We start from the raw sequence: 20,649 nt of genomic DNA, 5'->3' as shown, positions 1-20,649 counted from the left end.
CATGGCTACTTCCCCTTATCTAACCCCAAAGATGAATGATAGTACTTAGCCGACTGGCCGAAATTCAAAAAAAAGTGTGGCTAGAGCAAGGAACTGGACACAATCAGATCATGACATACTACTACTAGTAGTACTCCGATCCTACAGGTACATTGTACTGGTATCCCGGCAGTCTTTGAACGCGCGCAGGTGATCTCTGAAACCACTTCAAACCAGTATGAACTGCTCATCATGCAGTAATGTTCAATGTCAATGTCAGTGCTGCATATGCCTAATACGGTAATAGCGATACGGGTCGGTAGCAAGGATAATAGCGGCCGTGTTTACCCTATTGTCATTGAAGAGCAGTGAGTATTTCACCTGATCATTGCTCAGTTCTGCATAGTGTACAATGTCATGTACATGTACATGACATTGTACAGTCATACTCGTAGTACCTAGTCCTTACGTGTACATAATTGTTCACATGGTTCATGTAGCGGTCTGAGTGCTCATTCACTGTACAACAATGTCATACTACTACAATCATGTACAAGTAATCGCATGCCCTGGGCGGCTAGCATGCAGCTGGGCTCCAAAATGAAGTGCCCGGAATGGTGCATATGGCTGCTTCAGCGTTTGCTTTGTGAGTTTGTGAGCAGAGAGACCTTGCGGCTTGCAGCTTGTGTGCAGCATAACGTTAGACAGGTGGTGTTTGTGCACCGTGACATGACTCACATGAGTGCCATTGGGAATGGGAATGAACATTGAAAACGTTCCGAATCTCTAACTGCTACAGAGAGTACAGTAGTAGAGTATTAGTAGTGAGAGTGTCGCTGAGTGACCAGGCTGAATAGTGGCGGACAATTCTTCAGCCTCGTAGGCTGAATGGTGCGATCCCAGCACAAGTAATAGTTGCTAGGGCTTCTGCTGGAGCATCGCTATCATCGCCTCTGGCGATATCGAATTTGATGGGCGTCAACAGGTCAAAGGTGAAAGGATTGACAGCGTCTGTTTGAGAAACCTTGGGATGACTGTTGATCACTGATCTTCTATACCATTATACTACATGCTGCACTGCTGAGTGTGTTGCACCAAACTATGCCTCTATGGTTGGGAGCAAACTAATGCCTGTGGTATACGTTGAATGTTTTAGTGTCATTGTGCAGCGAATGTATTCATTGTATTAGCTGCAAAGGGATTTTCAAAAATCAGAACTGAGAGTGCCAGCTGAATCACACAGGCTTTAGTTTCTTTTTGGCCTCTGTCTGTCTGTCCCTCTCCGTCTGTCTGTCTGTCTCTTTCTTTCCTCCTCTGTCTGTCTTTCAATCTAAGCAATAGCTTGGTTCTCCAGACAACGAAACACCAGTGAATGTTCAGCTAGAGAATCTATCTACTTGTGTCGTTGGGCTATTTACAACTGTTGTTTGCCTGTCTGTCTGGGCGTCCGTCTGTCTGGTTGGCTGTCTCTTTCTCTCTTTCTTTCTACCCCTCCCCACTCCAGTCTCTCTCTCTCCCCCTCCTCTACCCAATACTTCTCCCATGCAACAATGTTGCCAGATCTTGGTAATACTAGACATCCGGATAGTCGGTCTAACTTCTGCTGTCATGGTTCTTAAGACCAGAAAAAGAAGATGGGAAAGTGGCTATGGGAACAAAACGTGAACAGAAAGCTGCATAAGGAGTGCCTGCAAACATACAAAGCATTACATAAATAGAAATTGTCACGGTGTTCCTCTCAAGGACAAGACTCGAATATTTTGAGCTAGCAGTACCCTATGGACTACGCACTAAAATGAGCGACTTTCTCATGAGCGGTTGGCAAGCCTCAGGGTGCTCCCGTGCTGAAGAAGAATACCTCCTCAGGGTGCTCCCGTGCTGAAGAAGATTGGCAAGCCTCAGGGTGCTCCCGTGCTGAAGAAGAATACCTCGTTAGATCTGCCAGAGGTGTTTTAAAAGGCGCCAAATGATATTTCGATAGGTAATTTCGTGCAGCAGAAATAAATAAGGTCAGGTTTCTGCAGCCATCTTTACCATTGGGCATTATCACAGATTATACTGATAGCAGCAGCATTCACTCTATTGCAACTTAATGTCCGATGGTGTATCCACAGCACCTGTGGGCTATGAACCATTTACAGGAAGGTATATAATTATACTTGTAGGTTCACGTTGTCTTCCTAAGCCAGTGTTCAGTTCCGGGCATGTTAGTGTAAGCGTAGCTTGGTCTCTTTTTCTCTCACTTATAGTCCTGTGCGTGCACCCAGCACATGTACTTAGTAAAATGCTGCAGCCATCCCGCACCGGCATTGCACCGCAATATAACCATAGCAGTTCGGCGATCCCTTGTGACCTGATGCTATGCCCTGGTGCGATTCCACAAGGAATCGAGGCGTGACTGGGTGAGTGACCTGATGCTATGCCCTGTCGCGGTTCCACAGGGAATCCAGGCGTGACTGGTTGACATGGCGACCTGATGCTATGCCCTGTCGCGGTTCCACAGGGAATCCAGGCGCGACTGGTTGATATAGCCGTGTGAGGACGAGCACGATCCGACCGGCGTTCGCTGGTACTGGTTATCCGACGGGTATTGCCGCCGCCGTGACACTATGCTCTGACGGGCGACGGCCGTTGCAGCTTTGAGCTGTGCACTTCGCCGTGCAGCCTCGACGGATGAAGAATGCCTCGGCTCCTAGCAGCACACAACAAAGGCACAGTATGGGGTTTGTCCATAACTGTTTTCGTTTATTGCAACCATACAGAAATGTAGACTTTGAGAGCATCCCCACTCCCCACTTCAAACCATGCAGATACTCATAATACAAGTAGTCAAGTCATACATTCACATCAATCTCTTATTCAGACCTCGAAGTTGCGGGCACCTCGGTCTACTGGGCACCCTGTGGATGCGTAGTTGGTTGAAATATTACTACTCTTGCAATTGTTGGAGAAATAATGGCGTCAAATGGCAGATTTCTGGCCCTTCCCCGTTCAAACATCTGTAGTTCAGACTTATAGACATTTTAAAACGTTACGGGCATTTCGCAGTCGCGGACCGCCTGGACCGCCTGCCTGGACCGCCTGGCCTGGATAGGAGCGATGTGACTGTACATGGAACTTTGTCCGATTCTAATTCATAGTCATACCTTAAAAAAAAACAGTGAAGCAAACTTGTGAGAGTTTAACGCTCTTGGTCTTACCGGTCTGCCTGTAGCCAATGCTCTGGTTACGCCTGTAGTTGAACTGCTGCTGATGTTGTTATGTATGCTAGCTGCAGGTCTCGTGTTGGTTCCAGTGGTGCCGTGAGGGGCGGGGGCGGCGGTCGTAGTGCGTTGCACTGCTGTGTGCATATCGTCCACCATCTGGGCTAGAGGTCGCGGTATCCTGGCCGGTGGTGGGTGCGCTGGCTGCTGCTGGGGCTGCTGACCGGGTATGAGGGCTTCGTGCAAGTCCTTGGTCCAAGCATTGAATGACTGCAGTGCAAGTACATACAGATGGTACGTTGGGGCCTGGTTTAAATCTGGCTTTGGACAATTTAGTTTTCATTGCTATCAGGTTTGGCCTCATTTTCTCTGTGCTGCGCTGCTGAGTTCGCAACGGACGAAACAGTACTGTCCGCAGATTGAGTACAGATGAACTGATGTACCTTTGCATGCAACACTAGTGTTTGCTTTGATGGTCACAATCATGGTCTAGCAGAGCTAGCCAAAAAGCAAAACACTGACAAGTTTATATGCGAGTTGCAAACTAGGAACATGCATTCAAACTCACCAACACGAGGAAGAGGAGCACTACACAAAGCAATGCCATGTGAACTGTACTGATATTTACACTCATACCTCGGTTATCCGGACACCGAAGTTACGGGCATTTCTGTCTCCCGGGCACCCTTTGGTCGGATTTCAGTGGAAATAATACTATCCTTTTGTCACTTTTTGTGGAAATAGTGCCGTCACATGCCATAATTATCTATGGTCTTTCCCCATCAAACTGTATGTGATTCGGAGTAACGGACATTGCAAACGGTTATGGGCAGTGCCCGGTCCCCGGACTGCCCGGATAAATGAGGTGTGAGTGTATCATAGCCAGCAATCGCATGTCATCACGTACATTGAAAATCAACATAATTTTGCGAATCGATCTTTTTTTCAGGATCACTTATCAACGAGGACGAAGCAAAGTCGGCCGAACGAAGCCTAGAGGAAGAAAATCACCCTCTCCACTTCACCATCACGATACTGACATAGATACGAGATGAAACAACTAAAAAATCCACAAGAAAACTGTACGGCCATCATGGCGCTGACTTTGGTCTGACTTTGGTCTGAGAATTTCTATCATGATCAAAAATGTACGAGGAGCACTCAAAAATAAGCCACAGACGTACCTTTATCGCTCTCTACTCCTTTTTCAAGGCACAAAAGTCGACTCTCCACTTTCAAACCAGGAGCCAGACATACCAGTGGTCCTTTTCAGCTGCTCCACGAGCGCAGGAAATGTTCACCAAGGGGCGCAGAGCAGCATCCATTCCAGAAAATAAGCTAAAATACGAGTGAGACTGCATGACTGAGTACATGAGTACATGTATGAGTACATGCAGAAAATAGTCAATTTCAGCGTTTCTGCTCCAAACAGCAACTAGCTTCGACTAGAAACAAAGATTACACCAAAGGATCAAACAACAACCATTTTCAGCAGTTTTTTTGCAGATAGCTTCCTTGTGCTTGGCCCAGCACGCCCAAAATCACACCTCGGAGGAGTACAAAAATTACAACTCTCAGATGTCCTCGATTGCTGGCCATGCATTGATTCATTGACTCTTTTCTTCATGACACTGCAAGATTAATCACAACAACCTCAGTCATGAAATCACGCAGGGCATCTGGGCTTACGATTCGAGGGTTAGGCTTCGCATCGGCCGGGCTCAATGACGACTGGCCAGCTGCTGCTGCTGCTGCTGGGCGTGTTCCGCCGAGCCTTGATACATGCTGTTCTTGCTGCTGTTGCCGCCAAGCAAGTGTACCCGGCTGCGGACGGCTTCTCTGAGTAGAATCGTTCGCTGACCGTCCGGTCACAGCCAGATTGGGAGCGGAGAACGACTTCATGTAGGAGTCATCAGACCCGAGTCTGTGAGAAGAAGAGTAGCAGGGGAAAAGGTCAACATATTTGGGAGGAAGGTGAACGGAAGAAGTATGGTGTACATGATTGGAAAGTGCCAGAAAGATTTGCATTTAATATCAATCTCACAAGAATTATGCATGAATCAAACATCTACCTACAAGGGGGTATGTGAGGCATGGCTTTCTGAGATCATACTCACTGTGCTGTACGAGGCCCGGGCCGTGCTCCACCGTACATCGATACACCAGCCTGACCAGTGGCCCTACTGCTGCTGCCCACACTGGGTCTTCTGAGAAATGTCTCTGAATATCCGCTCGCCTGGTCAGGCTCAGTCTGCTCCGATGATGTTGAGTAGGATTGCGTATGTCCAGCAGCAGCATCTCTGTAGTGTGCTAGTCGTGCTGATGCACTTGCGGCACTGGCGGAGGAGACACGGGGCTTTGCGCGACCATCCCTGTTGTAATGCATTCCTGTAGCGCCGCCTCTGTACGGGTGAGTACCAGCGGCTGCACTCGCGTGCGCTTGAGACTGGGGTTTGGGCAGGGCGCCCGGCGGAGGACGACCATGTGCAGGATGATAATGGCCGTAGGAACCAGTGGAAGCTGCTGCTGCGGCTTGGTTTTCTCTAGTCTGGCCGGCTTGGCTGCCTGTGTGTGTGGCAGTAGTAGCAGAGGTGGTTGATGCTAGTGCAGTAGCGTTTCCGGTACTAGCAGTTTGCGGTGTGGCCGTGGTGCTGCCTGTGACCCCACCATTGCGACCAGTGAGCGTCTCTGCATCAGTGTCTTCGTCGTCGTCTTCCTCGTCCTCGGTTGACCCCGGTGACGACGAGGAGGATGATGTTGGCCTCTGCGATTCCTGTGCCCGCGGCGGAGGGAAATGTGGAAGTCGCCTGGTGCAGATCCGTTTTCTCTTTGACCGTATGCACTGCAGGTACACAGGTACACAGGTACACAGGTACACAGGTACACAGGTACACAGGTACACAGCAGCAAGTTGCAGTTACAGTTAGTACACACATACCTCGTTTATCCGGGCGGTCCGGGACCGGGCATTGTCCGTAACTTTGAAATGTCCGTAACTCCGAATCACATACATTTTGATGGGGAAAGGCCATTATGACGTCAGTATTCCACACAAAGTGACAAAAGAGTAGTAATATTTCCACTAAAGTTCTTCCAAAGGGTGCCCAGTAGACCGAAGTGCCCGTAACTTCGGGGTCCGGATAACCGAGGTATGAGTGCACTTAGATACTACAGTGTAGTATATCAGCAAGTGTATCTCATACTAGATCAGCCAAGATAGAGATGGAGCGTGCTTTCCCATTGTTCCTTTTTAAGGCTATTTTGGTGTAACCGGAAAGGGAGGTCAAAGCTTTGAAGAGGATTGCCGGGTTGAGATCTGAACAGCAAACTGAAACAATGACACGCTGCATGAACAAGAAGGTCGGTCCTTAGCAGTCCATGTACTCTGGGCATTGGAATTTCCTTGTCACCTCACTCTCCACACTCTCCACACCAGCAGTGTGATGGCTGAAAGAGTCGGAGTCAGAGTTAGCGAGACTTACCTCGTAGATTTTACGCCGGTAGTTCTCCGTGGTCAGCATGACATCATCATCCAGAGCTGGTACAATGTCATACGACATGGACAGCTCCTTCTCTGGCCGGTGGAATCTGTGATGGAAACAGCAAATCCCGGGCTCAGTGGGTGAACAATACTTTGTCACGCTAGTGTGTTAGATGCTGGAAGGAGGCTTTCAGTTCCACGTGGACTGGAACACTACACTTCTACTTGTGCAATTATAGGCTGTTTGCCTAATTGTATAACGTATTGCCCCCTTTTTCAAAAACCCACGGAACTATCAGATGCTGCACAGCAGGGCGGTGGCATATTGGATGGAAGTGGGGAGGGGGGGGGGGGGGGGGGGAAGAAGTTCCTAGCAATATGATAGTGTCGTGGTAACAGCCAGACACAATGCATGTCACAGTCGGAATTAGAGGTCACATGTACAATGGCAAGGTACACACGCTGAGCAGAGTTGCGGCTGACTTGCTGCAGTGCTCAACCCACGAAGAGGAGCCTGCCATATAAGTTCACAGTGGGGGGGGGGGGGGGGGACTTTGTCTGCTGTGACTCAGAGTTCCATGGCTAGGTGCATGAAGTGCACAAGCAACCCATATTAGAAATGTGGTTATACCAGCTTTGGACAACGTGGCACAAGAAAGTATCATGCTGGAATCTAGAAGGTTCTCTGCCCACGGCCACAGGCATTGCATAAAGGTGATATGTTCATGTAAAACTCGTATTTCTCGCAGTTAGAGACGTGACTGACTTTGATGCTTTGAGCTGAATAAAAAAAATTGTAAGCTCGAGAATTCATTGCGATTGGTTCAGCCAGTAACTCTGAGCTCTGCCGGCTCTGCTGGCTTTAGAGTATGTGTAGAGAAAGGTGTTTTTTCAAGTACTTCAAGTAGTGATTTCATACTTCACTGTTTGTGTGTGTGTGTACGAGTACAGAGAGGGTTTCGTCGCCGTGATTGTACGCATCACTGTAACACTTACTGTTGGACATAGCGGTGAGACAGCACGTCCTCGGCCGCGAACCGTCGCTTGGGACTCCAAGAAAGCAGCTGTGTGACGAGATCAATGGCATCTGCTTTAGCACCGGGTAACCTGTCAGCCAGAGATGCGTTGGACCTGACAACACAGTCCATGGTAGAAACATAACATATCACACATCATCAGACTAGCCAACAACGAACACAGGGAACAACAGCAATAGCACCCACAATTGTGATGACCACAGCAGTGGCAGCAGCAACACCACCAGCAGCAGCTTCAGTAAAGAGGCCAAGACGAACAAAGCCAGAACCGCCGTAAACAGTTATTGATTGGTCCGGTAGGATCATAGCCGTTCATACAGTTTGTGTATGCTATGGCGGGTACACATGACCTCTACAGTAAGAACACGTGTTGGTGTCCAAGAGGTTGGTCCGGTGATAACCGTGGCTGACCAACCAGACTGGTTCCGGCGGGCCTGGAGGTTTTACAGCTGTGTTGGGCACAATTGAATACAGCCTTCAGTGCCCTGGAAAACTTACCTCTTCTTCTGTGCTAGAAGTTTCCTTGAATACTTGGCCTCCATTGCTACAATATCTGCAGAGAGAATGTGAGTACGTGGAATCGTGAGGTATACTATTCGGAGAGATGATCATAATATCAGTCAGTTGCATAAGAAGCAATACATACATGCATCGTCTATTCAAGTTCCCACAATAGTGTACTGTGTTGCCATTACGTCTGGTGTTCACCCCAGACTGTGTGGACTCATGAGTAGTAGTAGTAGTATTTATTATTTGACTAGGGGAGTCCCAACAGGCATGGCCTTGTTACAGGGAACCCTAGGTGAATCTTTGTGAGGTGAGCAAAAGAACCAGCAGATTGTGCCTGACGACAGTTTGGAGGAAGAGTGTTCCACCGACCTGCCGCCAGAAAAGAAACTGAGCGCAGTCCATACCCAATATGTACAGTAGGTAATACTAAGGCAGCTGTATCCTGGCCACGAGTACGAGCATTTGTGTGCGGGCCAACTGAACGCAGGAGAAACAGTGACTGAAGGAGGGGGCTAGTAATTGATGACAAGCAGCGATAGACCAAAACGTATAGTTTCAAATTAACTCGTTGCTCAAACGAATACAGATGACACCGTTGTAAAACTAATGCAGTTGGGGTCATTCTATCTAAACCAAATGCCTTCTTCATCGCAATATGGCTGACCGTTACAAGCCTGTTATATAGGGTAGTTTTCAAACAGTGCACATACGCATTACTTGCATATTCTAGAGTAGACTGTATAATTGACAAGAAGAAAGTTCTCCGAGCTGTAGCTGATAAATTGCGACAGCCATGAGCAAAACAGGCTAGTTTAGCGAAGACCACTGAACACACCTTTTCTACTTGTGGGCGGAACGTTAGATGCTCATCGATTAGTATACCGAGGTATTTCACAGTAGAGACAGGGGAAATGACAATACCTTTACAGGTCAGGTACAGGGCTGGGCTCAGTGCAGGCAGGGCAGGACGCCGTATCAACATGAACTGTGTTTTAGTGGGGTTGAGCAGAAGGCCTTTCTCATCAAGGTATTGCTCTAGCAACCGCATACTATCCTGCAAGCGTAGCATAATTGTAGCCACATCAGAGCCGAATACGTAGAACGCAATATCATCAGCGTACAGCTGCACGACACTCTGGTGAAATATATCGGGTACCCGGCGAATGTAGACGCAGAAAAGCAAAGGCCCAAGAACAGACCCCTGGGGGACCCCTCTTGTACAGGGTTTGGTGTCACCCTTCTCACCATTGACAGTAACCTGCTGGCTGCGGTTCGTGAGATAGTCTGAGAACCACTTGAGGACAGTGCCGCCTAAGCCAGTGGTGGCTAGCTCTCCCAGCAGACCTGTGTGCTGCACACGGTCAAACGCCTTGCTCATATCCGCAAAGACTACTCCGCATTGGTCACCGTTGTCAAGTGCTCTGTTCCATCTGTCTATGCAAAGTGTCAGGGCATCCTCACAGCTATGGTGTGAGCGGTACGCAAATTGTTCAGCTGGTATGGCTGACAGGTCTGGATTCTGGGTGAAATACGAAGTGACTTGCTTGTGGACAACCTTCTCTAGGATCTTGGCCGCGATAGGCAACAGTGAGATTGGCCTGTAGTTGGTGGCTGAGGTCTTATCACCAGATTTGTAAACAGGGCAGACATGGGCATGTTTGTAGGCAGCAGGAAAGATGCCAGAGCGAAGAGACTGGTTGACGATAACAGTTAACGGATACGAGACTGAATCTCTGCAGGATTTCAGGATGCAGGACGGAATATCATCGGAGCCGGTGGCTTTGTTGGATACCAGAGATTCAAGCAACTTGGAGATGGTATCGACGCTGACGGTATCAAACTCCAAAAGAGTAGTGCTATTGGGGTCTGCAACGGGTAGGGGCAGCTCGACTGGTCTGGCAGGGTCATGGACGATCTCGGCGAAGGTAGTTGTCAGATCGGCGAGTGTGGCTGCTGGGGCAGCCCTCACTGCTGTTCTACCAGACAAGCTATTGATAATGGCCCATTGGCCTCGTGGGTCGTGGCGACGATTTTTGAACTGTCTGATGTAATACTGTGACTTCAGCTGCCTGTTGAGGAGAGTGCCTTCTCGCCGTATTGCACGATACCTCTGCAGAAGCTGTTGATCTGACGGGTGAGTGCGTACTTTTCTATGTAGGTGGATTCGTTGCTGGAGGAGGTGTTTCAACTGAGGTGTCACCCATGGCTGAGGCTTCGGTTTACTGAAAGCTGGTGAGACCACGGGGCAGATCGGTGAATGTTTGTCTAAAACTCGAGTAATACAGTGTGAAAGCTGGGTGACTTGTGCATTGACATCAGCTGACTTGGGAAGAGGCTCCAGAGTGCTGTCGATATCATCACAGAGTGTAGCGGGGTCGATTGCATGTGGGAGCGGTTTGCGCACGAATTTGAGGCGGGAGTTAGCTTGCTGCGTGGCTTTGTAGGAGAAGTTAGTCAGAACGAGATCATGGTCGCTTACGCCGTCTACAGATACTACAGTTGTCTTAACATGTGGTGCGGCAGCATAAACGAGTATTAGATCCAGACATGTCTTGGCAAGTCGCGTTGGTGAAGTCACGACATTGCGGAGGTGAAACTCGTCACACAGATTGGACAGGTGCTTGTAATGGTGGTTATTTGATGATTGCTGTAGCACATCAGTGTTAAAGTCCCCTAGTACAATAATCCTGCTAAATTTACGGCTGATGACGTCAAGATGCTGACTGCACAGGTTCCAGAAGTCGACAGTTGCACTCGGTGGACGATATATACTGCACACAGCCAGCTCAATAGCCTTAGGTTTGGTACACAGGCGAAGACGAACAGAGACACACTCCACTCCTAGCTCAGTGATGGGAATTCTGATAGAGTGAATATCAGAATGGACATAAATGCATACCCCTCCACCATGTAGATCTCTATCCTTGCGATATAGATCGTAGCCTGGTATATGAACACTAGAATCGGGTATGCTGCTGTTTAGGTGGGTTTCATTCACTGATAGCACGTGGATCTTATGGTGGTGCAGGAGATGGTGAATGTGATGGACCTTGTTTCTGAGACTACATATATTAATGTGAGATATGGTGAGTTGGCTTACTGGAATGATGACTTCTTGCTCTTCGGGTAGCAGCACAGGTACGCATATTGGTTTAGGTGTTCTGGTTTGTTTCATGATGGTGGACAATTGTATTGTTGTTGTTGTTTCAAATCTTTATCAGGGGCGTCACAGGGCTGTTTGGAGTGGTACGGCCGGGGTGTCCCCCGGAGAAAAAATTCGGATTTTTCGGCCAACAGGGCACGTTTTAGCACTCTACAGCCGCAAAGGAGGGTTCCCCTATAGCATTAGACAACCCACTCCAGCTAAAAAAAACGCTTCTCATGGATTTTTTGGTATTTTCTGTACATCATCATATGATCATGCATAGGTGGCCAAGGCAAAAATGAAGCTATTGCCCTCGAAAAAATCGCAAAATCCGAAGTACAGTCCTAGCGCCAGCCGCTGTGCAAAAACTAGGAACGTATGTCATGTCCTGCGAAAGTGCGCCGCGCCGCGCCGCACGACCTGCCCGCGGACAGTCGCGAAGTACAGTACGTCATGTAATGTATTATGTTAGTTGCATTTTTTATAGAGAGAGAAGAAGATCTTTTTTTGTTCGTTGGGATTGAAAGATCTGCCAGTGGACTGGAGAGCTACAACACTGGAAGCAGAAGAAAGGGCTTGCGGAATCTTCTCTGTCTTCATGGCAACAGGACTTAAGTTTGCGAGAGGCTTTCGTCCTGTCGTCGCGGACGCAATTATTGTTGCTGCTACCAGAAAATTCGAACGAAACGATCTTATGTCGTTTGGTGGAGCGGGTCGTGTCGGTGAACAGCTGCAGAATGTTCTGCCGCCGTAGAGCAGCAATCCAAACACTTTTCAACCTCGGAGAATGAAGCGCTTCCCTAATTCGTTGACAAGCACGGCGTTCGCGGGTGTAGATCATGTAATGTATTTTCGCATCAGCTTGCAGTAGATCGTCAGGAGCCAGAGGAAGGTCTACTAGGTAGGTGTCGTTGTGGAAAGAATATGTTGTTGTAGCTGACAAGTAACACGTTAGTTGTAGTGTCTCTTGACCGTGCTGATCGCCATTGTAACATGGTAGATCTTGGAAATTTTTAGTTCTGGACCCAGTGATCGCCGCCAGCACTGTTTCCGTCAAGTTCGCAGTGAATGCGTCCGTGAGGAATCCATCATCTGGTTGTCTCTACCCGTGACTCCAACCGCCTATCGCCATGGATAGCCGCCTGGAGTCTTGGGGTGCTAGCTGCTAGGCATCAAGTCTGAACCTAATAATTGTATGCTCCTTGCAATGAAAGTTGTGATGTTTCGTACAAGTCCGAAGATCCTTGAATTTTTTATTGCTTTTTTGGATGAATTGGGTGGACCGTCCTGGACGAAAAGTGGTACGACCATGGTCGTAGTGGTCGTACCGTGTGTGACGCCCCTGTTTATTCTCACGATGGCCAGCGGACAATAAGGTTGTTGTTGTTGTTTGTTGTTGTGTGGGGAGGGGGTAGTGACGATATGGCTAGCTTACCTCCAGAGGTTGGTGCGGGCAGTAATCTGGCTATTTGCTCGATCTGGTTGAAGGAATCCGTTCCAGGGAATACGGCTTTACCTGTCCAGCAGCGACATAGTGCAGTGAAACACATCACATGCCGTATCGCGTTACAACCTTATACACACACTGAGTCCAGTCCGCGTATCGTTATGTGTAGGGCGTTTGGAGTTGCCATGCAGTGTTAGTCAATACAGATACAAATCTTCGCTAACAAAATTTGCTTTTCTGGAACAGCTATGCTATGGGCTGTAGCCGCCATTAAAAAAAAAAGAAGCAAGAACAGCCATGCTCAAGGGCTTCTCCTCTGGTTCTCTGTGGCCTTCGATCATCTTGCCTTTCGAGGTTATGCAAGCACATGCCATGTTTAAGTGTTGGTAAGAAGTGGTAACAGAAACACTGGTTTGCCACTCCACTCCATACAAGGCATGTACATATGTGATTAATTTTTATTAATTTTTATTTATTTACTGTCTGCACTTCATGGCACATAATTATGTCACGTAGGCAGAAGAGAACAGAGACAACCGCCGGCTAGGTCATTGTGGTAACGCTGCATGTCATGCACATAGCATTTCATGCCGCTTACCTTTGCTATGTGTATGTGCATGAAACGAAGCGTTAGAACTTTGACCTAGCCGGCGGTTGTCTCTGTTCTCTTCTGCCTTTGTGGTAATGCTCCATCCTTGTGGTGTTGAGCACTCTAGTCAATCTGAGAACTCTCGCTATTATGTAATTATGTCATGTGTTTGTTGGCCACTCCATACGATGATGTCATTCGTGTGATCTCTAGAGTTCAGACAAGCAGCTTACCAATGTACAATTCTGCCACGATGCAGCCGAGCGACCAGGAGTCTATGCCTTTCGTGTACCTGCAGTGTCCAGAGAACAATAAGAACAAACTCAAGAAATTCACAAATGACAATCGAGACAGGTACTCTATGTCTGCCAGTACACGTATCGACCGTTAGAAAGTTAAATTGGACGATTGGCCGAAAAGGGTTAGGTTCCTCATTATGGATTTGCATACACTGCACATTTAATCATCGGCCTTTTTGGCCATTATCAGAAAAATGATGAAATGGATTTATGTCATCGCGGTTTGCATCTACTTGGTCCGTTTCATCGCATTTGTCGCTTATCTATCGCAACTAAGAACAGGAGTTTTTTTACCGCTCTGTAAAATTTCCAATACGCATAGTGAAGAAGCATGATACAGGATTTCTGTCCGCCACAAGCAATAAATTCAGCGATGGAATCTGATGAAGCAAGTCGAAGAAAGGAAGCAAGGTTACAAAAATGTACAAAAGAAAACAGCGACGGAGCGCCTTCTTGCACTCACGCTTTAGTTTATCCGACTCTGGCTCTGTATCACTCGAGCTGATGCCACTTGAGCTGACATTCACTGGTGTGTATAGCTGCTGGCGTAGAGTACCGTATCTCTTTCTCCGCTTGGCATAGCATCGATGGGAAAGGAACAGTCGCGGCTCACTTTGGCACTTGGAGGAACGTGGGCAGCGTGACCCGTCTGTCACTACAGTACTGTGTGTTCAACAATATTTTTGAATCAGGCACACACCCCTCTCCAGACAGCTGTCATACGCTCTGCTGGATACGCTGACCACGACTCTTGTACTGCCGCTGCCAGGTCGGACAATGTCTTCTTTGCCACCATCTCGCCATCAGTTTGCAGGCTTGCAAAGAATACCAGGTCATTGCAGTTCAAACATTGCAGTTCAAACAACTCAGCTGGCTGGCCTGGCCGTTACTGTCACGCTCTCCAGGTCAGGATGTCGATTTCCCCTGCTACAGTTCCCGTCTTTGAGCTGCGCTTGGCTTTTCGCTGCAGTGAATGTGTGCATTAACTGCATTTACTGCAGTGCATTCACTGCAGCGAAAAGTTTCCCACTTTCCCATCAAAATTGTATGAATCGCGATGCCACTGGCGCTAGTCGCGATGGTTTTTTTCTTTCTGGTCTCCTTTGATCTTGCCATCACAACCTCCCAAACGAATGTGAGTTAGATATCGAGATCGGACTAGGTTTTACCTGTCAAAAGGTGCGTGGGAGATAAGCGACAATTGCGATGAAACGGACCAAGTAAACACTTCCTATTTACTAGGCCTGGCTAGCTCAGGATCACTCACGATTTTGACCCCAGCAGGATTTCCGGCGCCCGATACCATCTCGTTGCAACATAGTCCGTCAGTACTGGATTGGTGGGATCTTCGCTGACCTGCGCCACACTCCTGGCGAGTCCGAAATCGCAAACCTGCACAGAAGTACATGTACACACGACGACATACAAAGGACATGCACGGCATAAGCAAATCACGTAACATTGAAACATAATGCCAGCCAAGCACAACTTAAACTCAGTGAAAAAAATTATATCTATATACCTCCCTCCCCTGCCTTCCTTGGTACTTGTCCTGTGATACTAGCGCATACAATGCGGCACTTGATGGAATAGCAAACTACTTACCTTCACAAGACAGTTCTTATCCAGTAAGATGTTGCTGGGCTGTACACACACAAACAACACAGCCACACAGGACACCATGGTAACATGATACCATGGTAACATGACACCATGGTAACCACAGCACGGAGTCCTTACCTCACAAGGAAAAAGCACGGCCTGCATGATCTAGAAGCATGCTAGTTTTCCATCACAAAACAACACTTTACATCCCATTTCCGGGGAAGTGTACACTACATGATTGTACATGTAGGTACAACACTGACATGAGTTCCAAGCTAAGAGGAAACACAACACACTGAGGAAGTTACAGTGCAGGGCCATCATCAGAGCACAGAGGCTTACCTTGAGATCCCGGTGTATAACCCCACCGGAGTGTATGTACTTCAGTGCTTTGGCAATCTGCAAGTGACAACACCAGCAACAGGAAGACCATTATACGTTAGACAATACTATAACTCAGGAGAATGTATGCCAGAACTTTGCAGCCTAGAGAGCGTGTGTGGGCAGGTGTGTATTCACCCCCATATTGCCAGGTGTGTCTTTACCACCATATTAATCAACCATATATAAATAACTGATAGCATAACCGGCTGCACTGCCCCCCCCCCATACACACACATGAGAGAGCTGCCAGCCACGAGTCAGGACCATCATTGTGTTTAGTCTAGAAACGTCTTTGCATTTCAAGAAGATTTACAATGTAGCCGCTATCAATATTTCGAAGGAGTTTCTATCGGTTTGTCCGAGCATACAGACATGACGGGAAAACAAGGACAACTGACTCCCATGGGACGAACAAGAAGACTGACAAAAAGGACTCTCAACTACAACATCGCGCATGCTCATATCACACATGCACGCGACTACACAAAGACAGGTTGGGGGATGTCATCACACAGGAAAACAATACATCGTTTCATAACAGCCATGGACACCGTGTGGCCTACCTGGTAACAAATACTTCGCTTGTGAATGTCTTTGAGGATGTTTTGCTTGATAACACGGTGCAGGTCGGTAGCTGCCACAAGTTCAAAACACGCACACGCATACACACGCATACACACACACACACACACACACACACGCACATGCACACACACACACACACACACACACACGCACACACACTGGAAACAATCATGACTGTGCCAGGATATGTAATGGCAACATATATGCACCGTCTGTCTGATAAAAACGAAAGCTCTCACGGATGTGCGTAGGGAGCTGGCAATCTGATGTGCAAGAAACTAATGTAAATATTTTTTGGTTTTGGCAGCATTCGAACGCTTCACCGTCTGATGAGTTGGCAGAATTTCCTGCGCCCGTAACGAAGTGAGAGAGAGAGAGAGACAGAGGGAGGGAGAGAGAGAGAGAGAGAGTGAGAGTGAGAGAGAGAGAGAGAGAGAGAGAGAATAACGTTACAACAGAAACTAGGCAAGTGAAATCCAAGCAAGGCTATAATGTCAGCATCACTAACTTACTCATGTATTCAAACACTAGGAAGAGGTCAAGATCGTTGCGGGCTTGCATCATTTCACAGAGATTGATGATGTTTTCATGTTGTTTGAGTTCCTGTGCACCAAAATCGCACACAGATGGTTTCAATTAAGGCCAGAATCCAAGACAGGTATTAATATACAGTCAGACCTCGCTTAACCACACACATCTGTTTTCCACGAAAATATCCGGATAGGCGAGGGAACCGGATAACCGAAAACCGTTTATGTTGGATGCATCACGTATGCTGTAAATATGTAACCAGCTATTTTCTTCCGGATGGCGAGGGATCCGGATAAGCGACGTCTGACTGTAATGTAATGTAACATAATGTGCTTAGCAAGGGGACACACATACCCCCCCCCCCCACACACACACATATACCCCCCCCCACACACACACACACATACCCCCCCCCCCCCCACACACACACATACCCCCCCCCCACACACACACACACATACCCCCCCCCCCCACACACACACATAACCCTTGTAGACAAATTCACCACTCTCAGCAGCAATCTTCCCTTCTGCAGTCAGCATCCACAATGTACAATGTTCCGAAATGAATAGCGAGATGCTTGACCTCAATCGACCGACTGATCTGCTTGCCCGGTGTGCCTCTACTCCCACTGCTGGTCACACAGTCTCACTCCGTGAATAATGTAGCTACCCCCCCCCCCCTCCCAACACACACACACACACACACACACACACAAACCCATTCAGAAAACATCAGACACAACACTGATGCGGCACCACTATATCTGATAAGCAAAGGCAATTAGGCATACATGTAGGCACTGTAGCCATACTCACCAGCAGGAACATCACCTCTCGAAACGTTCTCTGCGAACACACACAGCAAAGAAAAGACATGAAAACAAGCACCGTGATGATGACGAGCAACAGCCTTCTAATTGTCATACATTACCTGCTGCACTGCATGCGCTCAAACCGTACATTGGACACCATAGGCAACCGGCATACTACACGAGGCGGACCTCGCTTCTGAGCTGCCCATTCCAGTCACCGTTTGGAGCACTGCTGAGGGCCGGTGATCTATACACATGCTGTATACTAGCACTGGACGCCTGCGATACATTCAGCTGTTCGGGCAGTTGATTGCGATAATGGCTGGCTGCATTCATGGGTACTTCAAATCCAGGGTCTAAATTCAGGGATCTAAAGGCATGTGAGTTCGCAAGCTGTGGCCATTAAAATATTGTTCTCTTCCTCTATTCTCTGAGACTACCGTCTGGCATGCATGCATCACACGTACAATTGGGGAGCAAACAAGTTATACATGCAACATTGATGGTAGTATGCACGTACAGGACATGTATTACTGATTCAATACAATTATCTTCGGTAATAATACTATCCACTGGTTTGAGGGAAAGACGCAAACGGGAAAAGTCTGAAGAAAAAAAGTGACTGTCACCACCAGGACTCGAACCAGGGACCTTCGCTTGTAGCTAGCGATGCTCTAACCACTGAGCTATGGTGTAGTCGTCATCCCAGCAGAGACCGTTCAACATTATCTTCAGACTTCGTAACTCACACTTCCTGTGAATCCACACAGGCGGGTGGGACTCAATAATACTATGAAACTACTACTATAATATAAAACCCGTCTTCTACGAGTTGCAAGGGGACTGCTTAGCCGAGAGCTAACACTTGCTGAGGCTATACTATCTACATGTGTGTTGAGAGTAGGCTGGCTATCATTCATGAGAGTCAGTGACGGACTGCCTTAAGGCTGAGTTTTAGTCACACAGGTCTGATTCATACGTGACTAGTGAGTCGTAGTTTGCAGACTCAGTACTGTAATTTCATAAATTTTCGGTGTACTTTTATTTTGGTATTTTCGGTGCATCTGTTTCACACCTAAAATTTCAATACACCGAACAAACACTGACACAACATAATTCAATTGGGAACCGCTTCTCTGTACTTAAATTTTCTGTTCGCCTAACCTGGCCTTTTGCCCTCATACCGAAAATACTGAGCACCGAAAATTTCTTAAATTCGAGTGTATAATACAGCGGTGCACATTGAAATCCAGTCACGTCGCTCAAGTACACGCCCGACGACGTTGCACAGCCATAAACCTGCGAACACTGGGCTGCGAAATGATGCAAGGCGCAAACTTGAGTGATGCAACTGGATTTCATTGAGCAGCACTGTACAAGAGATAGTCTAGCCTAGACTCTACACAGTCAGGACGACAGTTGACAATACATCAGTCCCTTCAAATCAGTTCTAATAGAAATCATGGTTACGTAGACAATGGGCCAATGTGTACACAATTCTTCTGTACACTGTACTGTCTGCACTCATACTCACACTCATAGACACACATGACAGTGGACCAAGTATTATGTGGTAAGCAAAGCACCAGTGAGTGAGGCTGCATGGTATGTGCTCAAAGCATAACACAGTCATGCCTCACTGCGCACCATCAATACTTTCATTGCATGTAAGTAATTTTTGAGTAATACTAATAGTTATACTCAGGTTGTGCTGCTACTAGTGCGATGTTATTCTGTGCTAGATGATAGATCTACTCTCTGTCAGTCTGTGTAGAGCCCTATCCAGCATGCACAATGCCATGATGATGACTTTTTTGATGTACATTGTACCTGTGCATCTGTGGAGTTACCAAACGCGTCGAATATCCTCTTGACGGCCACCTCCTGGCCAGTTTTGCGCTCCCTGGCACGATAGACAATTCCATATGCCTGCAATTATCCACACAGCGACCATACCAAACACAGCACGGTGAAGTTAGAACGCAAGACCGTCACAATCGGCCGATACAGGGGGATCAATGCTGGAGCAATTTTCATCCAAATGATAATTTTAGGTGAAAATTGCATGCCACGATTCGATGAGTACTTACTCCCTTGCCGATCCGTTTGAGAATCTCATACTTGGCAACGACATGAGCATCGAGAGTCTCGTTCATCTTGGCGATTCCATCCACCGCCTCGTCCTCCAATATAGTATTATTATTCCATTCGTTAGCTGCTGGGCTCGATCCTTGCCAAGCCTGGCGGAGTTCTTTCAAGGTGCGTGTACGTCGTTTCGCTCGCCTCTTTCGTTTCGCCCGGTTTGGCTTGCATATGCGAGCAGGCGGCATTCTACTCACGCCACTAGGACTACTGTGATTATCAGGCATAGCGATTCCTGGATCGACGATAACGCCGGGTAGATGACACGAGAGCGACAGGCGAGATAGGATTCCACTCTCCGGTGGCCTCTGAAATCTGTCACTGCCCAGACTCTCGCTCGCCACTAGCGAAAATTACTCACCCGATCCGTTTTTGTCCTGTACTGGAGAGTGGGGAGAGGAGTCTGTAGCGACTGTGTTACCGTGTGGAGTGCGGAATGCGTTGCGTGAACTGCACGGCCAGGATAGTGCACAGAGCTAGAGTAGAGTAGAGACAGACACTGAGACAGACAGACAGACAGTGTACATGAACTTGATGAAGTAGTTAGCGTAGGCGAAAGCGAAGTGCTAAGCCACGGTTGCCAACGCTACCACCGTTTTCAAGGCAGCACACGCATGCATGTCCAGGCAGTGCATGATGACTTGATGTACTGGAGTCTAGACTCTAGTCTCTGCTGTCCTGATCTGTGAGTGTGACGCAGACTGCAGCATAGCAGTTCGTGCCGTGCGACTGCGAAAATAAAACAGCCTGCCATGTACGTAGCTAATCTTGAACAAGTAACTAATTTTGTTAGTTGAGGTCTATCACTCTACATGTATAGTCTATGAATGATACATGACACGATATTTGCGTGGACCTTATGAAGTTATGTTATCTGGTTATGAAGGCTTGCTTTCCA

The 20,649-nt window shown here is 47.7% G+C and overlaps 1 protein-coding gene across 1 annotated transcript; it reads right to left on the bottom strand.

Moving 5' to 3' along the window:
• Positions 1-1,546: 1,546 nt before the first annotated feature.
• LOC135813828 (mitogen-activated protein kinase 15-like) lies at positions 1,547-20,050 on the bottom strand. Its single transcript, XM_065326845.1, has 17 exons — positions 19,700-20,050; positions 19,440-19,538; positions 17,614-17,643; positions 16,777-16,867; positions 16,243-16,313; positions 15,638-15,694; positions 15,296-15,334; positions 14,958-15,082; positions 13,625-13,683; positions 12,791-12,871; positions 8,199-8,253; positions 7,660-7,794; positions 6,665-6,770; positions 5,300-6,024; positions 4,872-5,106; positions 3,180-3,452; positions 1,547-2,671 (listed from the first exon to the last, which is right to left on the bottom strand). The coding sequence occupies exons 1-17, from the start codon at positions 19,976-19,978 to the stop codon at positions 2,459-2,461; spliced, it is 2,673 nt and encodes an 890-aa protein (XP_065182917.1). The 5' UTR covers positions 19,979-20,050; the 3' UTR covers positions 1,547-2,458.
• Positions 20,051-20,649: the final 599 nt, after the last annotated feature.

Source organism: Sycon ciliatum, chromosome 4 (genome assembly GCF_964019385.1).
Source record: "Sycon ciliatum chromosome 4, ocSycCili1.1, whole genome shotgun sequence".
NCBI classification, from domain to species: domain Eukaryota; kingdom Metazoa; phylum Porifera; class Calcarea; order Leucosolenida; family Sycettidae; genus Sycon; species Sycon ciliatum.
This window is presented reverse-complemented; position numbering and strand designations above follow the sequence as displayed.

Bases quoted from the DNA above. Each gene is read 5' to 3' on its own strand.
- LOC135813828 (XM_065326845.1), bottom strand. From the start codon at position 19,978: ATGCCTGATAATCACAGTAGTCCTAGTGGCGTGAGTAGAATGCCGCCT. The intron at 7,795-8,198 runs GTAAGTTTTCCA...CTGTGTTGTCAG, and splicing joins CTTCTAGCACAGAAGAAGAG to GTCCAACGCATCTCTGGCTG. The intron at 6,771-7,659 runs GTAAGTGTTACA...TTTCCATCACAG, and splicing joins TCTCACCGCTATGTCCAACA to ATTCCACCGGCCAGAGAAGG.